Raw genomic sequence first — 10,281 nt, 5'->3', positions numbered from 1 at the left:
AGATGAAATATTATACACCACAATGCTCATGTATATGAAATAAAAGAATATATCTTGCAAGGCATGAACAGCGAGATGAAATATGGCTGCCGAAGTGCGGCGTGATAATTCACCGCGTGACATCACGGGCCTGACGTCCGTCGCCGGTCGCCACACCGCCTCTCGCTCTTGCGCACAGTCACGTTGACTTTCTACAACACGACGAGAACAACATGGCCAGCGTAAGACCTCTGGCAAAGGAGAAGAAAAAAAAAACATTCAACGCAAAAACTGACGCTGGTTTACGAATGCGGCCATTTTGTGACATCAGTTATAAACGCTTACATACGTGCATTGGACAATGGGTATTACTAACGTCACTAGGAAGGGCGGGCAATCGCATTTGATGGGCAAAAATTGTACTGGCGTCGATAAAATGTCTGAACGCATTCAGGGCAGGCGCTTCCCAGAAATATGAGCTTTTATTTATGTTATTGACGTTGAGAAAAAGAATTGTATATTTTTCTAAACTTTTTCCTCTGGGATGCACGAGATTAAAGTGTTGTCTGTCCCTTGATGGGCTACTCTTTAAAAAAAAAAAAAAAATCCTTGAAGACCCCGACTGTACATCAATTCTCAAATATAGTACATTATTTATACTGAATCCGGCCCATTTTCTTCTTTGGGTTTGTTTATCAAAGGCTGATCCTGAAATGACGCCGCTCACTGAAGTCAGTGAACATGAAAATTGGATTAAGGTAGATAAATCCATCTGTGGGTTGGATCCTTATACTGTTCAGAGCCCTTCTGCACTATTTCCATATAATTAAAAAACGAAGAGACGGCGTGTGCTAAATTGTGTTTGTTTCCTGACATATCAAAACTCCAAATAAATGGATGAATAATCAGATGAATAAATGGAAATCCTCTGATGCACATGATGATGTGTCACCACGGTAGACAGTATTCCAAAGTTTTCTTCACTTACAATAAAGGTGTTTGGCACTGTACGAATAACTCCTTTCTACAAATTCTCAAATTGCTTGACGGATCATTGTTTTTTCTTCAAAGGTGACGGGAGCACAAACATATCGTTGACGAGCATATGTTTCGTGGCGATGACGTAACGTCGAGGAGCTAAAACGTCTCGGGTGACGACAAGACGAACGGAAAACCAAAACGAGATGTAGAATAAACACACTGCGTGTCCTAGCTGGGCCGGAAATGGCGGGGAAAGCCGAGTATGGAGTTCTGACCACGGATGAGCAGAACAAAGAATGTTGACGGACTCTTAACTTGCACGTGAGCTTCTGTTTGTCTTATGTATTTAATACTGCAGCATTTCTATTCTGTCTCATTCATTTTCCGAGCGATTTATCCCCACGAGGGTCACGGGGGTGCTGGATCCAGTCCCAGCTAACAATGGGTAGTAGGCCGGGTACATCCTGAATCGGTTGCTAACCGATCGCGGGGCACAAGGAGACAAACGGCCATTTGCGCACACACTCATACCTAGGGACAATTTAGAGTGTTCGATCAGCCTATCGGAGTACCCGGAGAAAATCCACGCAGGCATGGATAGAACGTGCAAACTTGATCTCAGAGCTCCGAGGTGGCCGTGCTAACCGCTCCGCCACCGTGCCGCTCTTTCCCGTCTCATTGAAGAAAAATCCATCTTTAAAACGTGAGCTTGTAGGAGCCTAATTTTGCAAGCGATTTGTAGGCCAAGGACCGGTAAGTAAATTGTTTCCACGTACGTCCATTCGTTTCAATTATAATAGCTGGTGTGACAGTCGGTCATCAATCACTCAATCAAGCTTTATTCAAAGTGCTTCACATGAATAATGATCTACTCCTCCCACAAGAACACTGACACACGCACACCATCTCGCATGTGTACGCCTCCACACAAACACACATATTCCGTATCTGTATAAAAGTGTATTTAAAGATATTTTCTTCAAAAGTCCAAATTGTAGTCGCATATCGAAAACCATCTGATTTTTGAGCTTATCACCAAGCTTTATTCTTAAATGGGTGAAAAATAAACAAATCAAAACTAGTCTTGATTTCTGAGAAGACATGGTTTGAGGCCGAAAGTAACTAATGTAGTCGCGTGTGAGCTTAGTTTCTTATAGTAACAGCCATTCAGTCAAGAAAGTCACTGATGGTGTGGCGCTGCGTTCGTCTGCCGTCACGATGGCAGCAATGAATTGGCGAACGAGTCAGCGGGATAGTTTCCAACATGGGCGTCAGATGTACTGAATTTAGTTGGATTGGGTTAAAGAGGGAAAAAAAAAAAAAAGAAGTGCCGGTAACAGGAGATTCTTCATCAGAATGCCTTCCATTCTACATGGAAAGTGTGGCTGAATCATTAGCAGAAAGCTGACGCTGGTAATCTCCAGACAAGGTTTTCATCAAATCGTTCCCACCTAAATTGTTTTTGTTCAATCCGTGTTGAACGAGGAGTGAGTATTATGGAATCTTTGCTTAAGCTCTGAGCATGGAAAAATTGAGCCTCCTTTACTTTTCCCCTATCTGATCGGATAATATTTGTCAGATAGAAAAGCGCTGTGCCATTAAGAATGTCACAATGTTCATATTTTCAGTTTAATCCAGCAATCGCCCCCCCCCCCGCCCAACCCAGTTTAACTGTTATGCCCTTTCAAAATAAAGTTTGAAGTCTTTAAACTGTGGAAATGATCTCATCACCGTCGTACGGACTAGTTTGTGGAGCCGCGTGACTGTTTTTGTCGCTTCTTGTGTTGTTTTTGGCAGCCCTTTTATTTTTTTTTGTCTTAGTCTTTAAAAAAAAAAAAAAAAACTTTTTAGTCATTTCAAACTGTGTTCGTCTTCATCGACGAAATCGGTTACACTTGTCGTTGTACTGTGCTCATACACTTGTGTAAGGTCTGAATTCCTAAAATCCTAAAAACGTGGCGTTGGTTCTTGCGTTGAGACAAGAGAGCGTGAGTCATAGTGTTCTTGTTTAACCCGTAGGAATTTTACTGTTGCATTCATATTCTTGATTTGGACCATTCGTCTCATTAGTAAAATAAATAAATAAATAAGGATAATAAAACATCCCCAAATTTGATTGTTTGCACATAAAAATAGTCAGAGTTGAAGAATTTTTCATTGTTGTAATTGTGATTATCATGTGATTGCAGCATTGAGAGATTGCCAGGTTTGAATGTCCCCTTGATGAATAGCGCTTCATTATCCAAAGCCAGTCTTTAGTCTATGCCGCAATCAAGCCATTGATTGAAGGCCAATTGGTGTGGATGAGAAATACACGACTAATTCACCTTCAAAGGAAGATCTGGGTTTTTGTTTTTTCTTTTTCAAACCGTAAGGAACATTTAAAATGGACTTTATTATTATTATTAACGATGGGGTGATTGATTCACACAAGCCCCTGGAATAAAATACAGCCGATAGAAAAGCTGGGAGACTGGACATTCCAATGTTGAAGGGAACGGGGACAGAACATTGAACCGAGGGGTCCCCCGAACCCTATTCCTCTCGGTTCCCTCCCGCTGGCTGCAATAGGACTCGCACGTTGCCAGGGAAACAATTTGGAGTGAGGAATTCCAAACATCGGGGTCGGCGTGGGGCATGACCAAGGTCACAAATGTTGATCTGTAAGACATGAATGTTCAGGAATATGGTGATACGAAGAGCTTAATGTCCCCGTCCTCAGCAGCAAAGATGTCGAGGTTTGAACAATTGCAGTTCATCAGTAGTTGAGGTTTAATGGAACCTAATGCCCCTTGTTGCTTTTAAGGATATGGAAAAAACAACGCAGGCACCGACATTACTAGCGACAACATGTTGTTGGCTTGAATCCATCGATTGGGCGTAAACGACAGGAAGCGTTACAATTTTCCAATCGCCACCGCCAGTAATATCCCTTGGTTTTAACCAAGGAGTTGGATTGAATGTTGGAGCACATAAAAAGGAAACATTCCAAGTGCGTGAAAAAAAAAATCAGAACCAAAACAAATAACATTTTGGAACAAATCACTGGCAACATTTGATAACAAAGGAATATGATCAGGGAAATAGCCGCTTTCATTTTTTCTGTATGTTAAAGTGGTGTCTGCTTGTGTTATGCCACAATACACGAAAACAATATGGGCAGACTGGGACAAGATTTTTTTTTTTTTTTTTTCCTAGCCTGCCAGTCATGGGAAGTTGTTGACCAAGTCCCCGCAGCGCCCGCGCCTCCCCCCAAATAAATCCTGGGCTGTAGAGCGGGATTTGCCTTCTTGGTCTAAAGCCAAGCAGGGAATTGCATGGCTGGCCATCACTGCCAGCCGGCTATACCCAAACACAGCCACACTTCTGGTCTTATCTGCTCCTCGCCATCGTGCCGCTGCAGCTATACCTCGTGGTGCATAAGCAATATTTCCACTCAAACCCTCCCTGGAGTTTTATCTGGCTGTTGAAGTAGAAAATGAATATTTTACAGTTCACTTGGCTGATCAATTACCTACAAGCTGTTGCCATATTTTGTGGTCGGTCAGAGAGAGAGACCTTGTAGCTGAAGATAGAAAGGTCCATATGGAGCATTCTCTTTACAACATTTCCAAGATGAAATAACACAAAGGAATGCAACATTCCCTGATGAGCTATGTTATTTTGTGTTCGTACGGCTCTGCTGATGTTACGGAGCAATTTACAAGCTTACGGTTGTTATTAGTGCTAACTGATCGCTAAAGCCTTAGTTAAGGCACCCGCGTGGTCGGCGTGGCTTCACGCGGAAAAATGACGTCATGCGAACGGGTCAGATTTCCGCAGCGCGGACCCGCTGAAATGTTCGACCGGCGAACGAGCTGCAATTGGCGGAGGCGGAGAAGAGAGGAGAGGATTCATCAAATCCTGTCGCAGACAAACTCCTCATCGCAAAGGTTCGCGAGCACACACATTAGTATGTTCCGGCCGATACGGACCACTGGGATGACGATGCCGTCGCAGGACAAAGTTGTTCCTCCTTAATGTAGAGAAGATCAACATTTGAATGTTGACAGACACTCAGTGTACATGTATGCAGGCAAGTGTTGTGGATGGCTGCAAAAGCATGAGGTCTTATCTGATGAAAAGGCAAGAGTAAGTGTCCTGCAACAGAAATTGGGCCACAACAGCAACAGGAACATCTGTGCGCTCCACAAAGTGAGCCAACGGAAAGAAGCTGATGTCAAGGTCCTGTTCCACAGCAAATATCAGCAAGGTGAAGAAAGCATTCGCCATTACAGCCATTGTCACTGGTATCAGTCCTCCTCATACAGCTTAGGAAGCGCCACAAATCCAGGCTATGATTTTTGAGGGTGAGGGAAAAAAGATGACAGTGATCTGAGGGACCTCATATCTACAAAAATGGGTCTCCCCATGTCGTCTTGGATCTGTGCTAGTTAACTTCAACGAGATGTAATTCAGGCTGTTCTATATTCATGTACAAGATGTACTGTATATGACAAAAACCAAACTCTGCGAACAAGACCGCCGTTACGTTAAATTGTAAGTGACGGACAGCTTTCCCCCCTCTACTTTTCCCTACGAGACACTGCTTTCCCAACTCTGGATACTTACATATAGATTAAATCTTAAACAAAGATGGCAATAAAAATATGGTTTCCTTCGAGGTAACGTGGTGTTGTTTTTCTTGCGTATTTATTTTGCAGGAAGGGGAGGGAAAGAATGTCATTAACCTTCTTGGTGAGAGAAGCTCCTATTCTGCCATGCAAAATGTGGTTCGGAGAGATGTCACAGGCTGTCAAGCAGAAAGCCTGCATGGACTGTCTGCATTTTAAACCTAAATTCCAATTTTCTACCCCTATCTTTCTCATTCTCACTGAAGCTGGAAATTGAGTATGATGCACTTATGTGAAGAGGGTGGCTAAAAAGGTGAGCTTTATCTCAGAGCTTTAATTGTTTATTCAATCAACATATCTTCTTAAAACAGGAGACACAAATGTGTGCACTCCAACACATCAGATGATGGATGAGGTCTAAACATAAAAAGACGTATGGCCGAGATTGAACAGAAGTCCGATCATCTGACCGATAAATATATCATCTAAAGTCATTTGTTCTCACAGCGTACCGCACGAAGGCCATTTTTAGACCGTGACGTCACCATCGTAAACCGGAAATGGGTCGACATAGAAGCGCCCTCGCATACAGCCCATGTTAGTACTGCTTGTTTTCTGCCGGTAATCTTTCAAAAAAGTACATGCCAAGTAAACACTGCTGCTATGGAACTGGTAGAAAGGACTCTAGACATTACGACATATGAAGGATGTTTCCTTCATACGTTTCCCGAAGCCAAAAAAGCGGAAAAAAAATGTGAAAAATGGATCAACTTGCGCTGACGTCCAAAAGAGCGGTGTAACGCCACCAAGGTGAAGCCATTCACCTTCATATGTAGTAAACATTTTGTTGGGGGCCGTGGTCCTACAGAGGACCAAGAGGTAAGCCATTTTTATATTTTATTTTTTAGTGTTGCGTTTTGCCGTATTGTTTCTGTCTGACAATGAATGACCTGAAAAAAATTTAAATGGTATTTGACTGCCACTGTTGTTACCTTTTCTGTTGTAAAAAAAAAAAAAACACCAAACTACTTTTGTAAGGCGGAAGTGTAAATAAATTATAGAATTAAGATTTCTTATTAATGAAAAAATCAAGTGTTTTTTAGCTGTCGCTGAGTAGCATTTGCAATCGCTACACAAAAATTAGCAATGCCCCCAAGAACGGTCAAAGACATAAGACGACCAGAGAATATAATATATAAGAAAGACAGGGCATATGGTGGTAACGGATAGATTGTTGAAACAGGAGAATGTCATTGTCAGTGGCGTAAGGCAATGCACACAAGAAAAAAGTGTCGCTAAAAAAGCTACCTCTGGATCAGGTCGGCTCTTTTTCAGCCTCGACACTCAAGCCATCTCTTTAATCCACATCTTTACCAGTGAATTTAGCACCGGGGACATCATTTTCGGACAGAATTGGTAGGTTTAGCTCAGTAAACATCTCGTCCGTACACTATTTACATGCATTTAGCATTAGGGAAAAACGCGAGCTTGACCGGCCGAGCAACAGTTGCTGACGTCATGAATATAAATGAGCAAAAGTGATGTGTTGCGTGCGGTACGCCCTTGCTCGTATATTGGCTGCATGGCTTTTCGCGCTATGCCGGCTTCTACTTGTAGATGGCGCCACCCTCCTTGCTCGTGGTAAGTTTCTACATTATCGCCTCTGTGCAAAGAAGAACAGCGATCTGCCATCCGGTTTTTACGGTCGGAAGGTGTTTCTTTTTTTTTGGTTTTTTTTGAATGGCAATTTGTATTCACGCTTTTGTCCGTGCTCTCGTTTTTGCACATATTCCTCATTGTTCCCTCAGCCACCGTATTTTTTTTTTCTTCCGAGACATAAGCATCGGTGCACTGGGCTGATAAGAATATCTGCTGTGTAAAGCCTTTGACAAACTAGCTGTTTTTCCTCCCCGCTGAAGCAAACGGCTTTCTGTTTTCCATCCTAATTCCGTTGCTACAAGTCGCAAGCCTCTCAAAAACATCCAACAAAGCAGATGTTGAGTGACAATTCCTCTCAATAAAGGCTTAAAGAATGCAATATTTGGAGGAAAAAAATCTTATATTGTTCAACATTAAGCCTGCATCACACACTAAAGTGTAACATGTGACACAAATGTTTTTAAATGCCATGGCAGTCCATCAAGGGCGTAGGTTTGCATAGGGACGGTAGAGACATAACACTCGCAACTTTTCAGGATGCTCAAATTGTCCCCACCAACCTTTAAGCAACCTTATATGCATTGTATAATGAGTTCAGCTATACATATAATTTAGATGGTCTTCCCATATGTTGTAAGGATAGAATTGATCGTACCATTATTAAGTGAATAATTTTCAAATTATGTTCGAACTTACATTCACCCCTTATCACTTGCTGAATGCCCCGGTCCATTTTTTCCCTCCCTTAAATGCACGTTTGATTCGCTGATGACTTGACCCACCCCCGACACACACAAGCACGCTCACACTCACACAGCTGTGAGAGAAATACATGTCGACAACATGCCGCCTCCTCCGCCCCCCTTGAAGAGGAGGGATATTAGAAGCTTTTTTCTTGGCCAGCGGCGGCAGCCACTGTAAAAGACATCAATGTAGTGGAGGTGGGGAACACGCCACAAATTTTGCCACTGAAAGTCCGACCTGCATCAGAAATAGCATAACATTAAAATGTGAATTTGCTAACCTGCAAAGTTCGAGTAGGAAGCTGCTTAGAGAGAAGTGTCCTGTTTGTGTTTTCTACTGTTAACGTTAATTAAAATGTGAAAAATGTAGTGAACTCTGCTGGAAACTATAGAACCAGAAAAACGTGAGCAAGAAGCTGCTTAGAGAGAGACGGGTGCTGTATAACCTCATATGTTGCTCACACAACACAACATGCACATAATCATAATCAACCATGTACATAAAAAAAAAAAATGTATATATATATATATATACAGTGGGGCAAATAAGTACTTAGTCAACCACTAATTGTGCAAGTTCTCCCACATGAAAATATTAGAGAGGCCTGTAATTGTCAACATGTGTAAACCTCAACCATGAGAGACCGAATGTGGAAGAAAAAAAACTGAAAATCATATTGTTTGATTTTTAAAGAATTTATTTGCAAATCATGGTGGAAAATAAGTATTTGGTCAATACCAAAAGTTCATCTCAATACTTTGTTATGTACCCTTTTTTGGCAATAACGGAGGCCAAACATTTTCTGTAACTCTTCACAAGCTTTTCACACACTGTTGGTGGTATTTTGGCCCATTCCTCCATGCAGATCTCCTCTAGAGCAGTGATGTTTTGGGGTTGTCGTTGGGCAACACGGACTTTCAACTCCCTCCACAGATTTTCTATGGGGTTGAGCTCTGGAGACTGGCTAGGCCACTCCAGGACCTTGAAATGCTTCTTACGAAGCCACTCCTTTGTTGCCCTGGCTGTATGTTTGGGATCATTGTCATGCTGAAAGACCCAGCCACATCTCATCTTCAGTGCCTTTGCTGATACATGGCCCCGTTCATTCTTTCCTTTACACAGATCAGTCGTCCTGGTCCCTTTGCAGAAAAACAGCCCCAAAGCATGATGTTTTCACCCCCATGCTTCACAGTGGGTATGGTGTTCTTCGGATGCAATTCAGTATTCTTTTTCCTCCAAACACAAGAACCTGTGTTTCTACCAAAGAGTTCTATTTTGGTTTCATCTGACCATAACACATTCTCCCAGTCCTCTTCTGGATCATCCAAATGCTCTCTCGCGAACCGCAGACGGGCCTGGACGTGTACTTTCTTCAGCAGGGGGACACATCTAGCAGTGCAGGATTTGAGTCCCTGGCGGCGTATTGTGTTACTGATAGTAGCCTTTGTTACTGTGGTCCCAGCTCTATGTAGGTCATTCACTAGGTCCCCCCATGCGGTTCTGGAATTTTTGCGTTTTACTTATTACAGATTCAGTCTTCCCAGCCTGGTGCAGGTCTACAATTTTGTCTCTGGTGTCCTTCGACAGCTCTTTGGTCTTGGCCATAGTGGAGTTTGGAGTGTGACTGACTGAGATTGTGGACAGGTGTCTTTTATACCAATAGAGTTAAAACAGGTGCCATTAATACAGGTAACGAGTGGAGTCTCGTTAGACCTCTTTGACAGCCAGAAATTTTGCTTGTTTGTATGTGACCAAATACTTATTTTCCACTTCCACATAAATTCTTTGAAGATCAAATAATGTGATTTTCTGTTTTTTTTTCCCCACATTTTGTCTCTCATGGTTGAGGTTTACCCATGTTGACAATTACAGGCCTCTTTAATCTTTTCAAGTAGGAAAACTTGCACAATTGGTGGTTGACTAAATACTTATTTGCCCCACTGTGTACTCACAATATTTGTAAGACGTCAACGGCCTCGGGTTGACAGGTATGCATGCAGGTTATGCTGCTATGTCGTCCCTACCAATGTTGAGACCAAACCTACACCCTTGCAGTCCACGCAGGTGGTACTTCCACATACCCGGCGCGAGTCAACCTTCCACCGAGCAAAGCAGTTTCTCCTCCTTTCAGCTTGTGGACTAAAGTTTGAACGCCACTTTGCCGAGATTTAGTCAGCGTAAGAAAATAGGGCTCTGCCCTGCCCTACGTGTCTTCACCTTGAACGAACCCTTTAGACCTCCTCTGTGAACCCAGGTTGAGAATCGCTGGCTTAAAGTCTTATTTTTGCTTGCAAATTAGGAAAGT

At 42.6% G+C, this 10,281-nt stretch overlaps 1 protein-coding gene across 1 annotated transcript in view; it reads left to right on the top strand.

Moving 5' to 3' along the window:
- Positions 1–1,210: 1,210 nt before the first annotated feature.
- Positions 1,211–10,281, top strand: part of phf14 (PHD finger protein 14) — a 35,609-nt gene continuing 26,538 nt past the window's right edge. The window contains exon 1 of the mRNA XM_057828572.1: positions 1,211–1,281. Coding sequence (XP_057684555.1) covers positions 1,241–1,281 — 41 coding nt within the window. The 5' untranslated portion in view covers positions 1,211–1,240. The remainder of the gene's footprint in view (positions 1,282–10,281) is intronic.

The sequence above is a fragment of the Corythoichthys intestinalis genome, chromosome 22, assembly GCF_030265065.1.
Source record: "Corythoichthys intestinalis isolate RoL2023-P3 chromosome 22, ASM3026506v1, whole genome shotgun sequence".
In the NCBI taxonomy this organism is placed as follows: domain Eukaryota; kingdom Metazoa; phylum Chordata; class Actinopteri; order Syngnathiformes; family Syngnathidae; genus Corythoichthys; species Corythoichthys intestinalis.
Note: the sequence above shows the minus strand (reverse complement) of the source record. Positions and strands in the feature narration are given on the sequence as shown.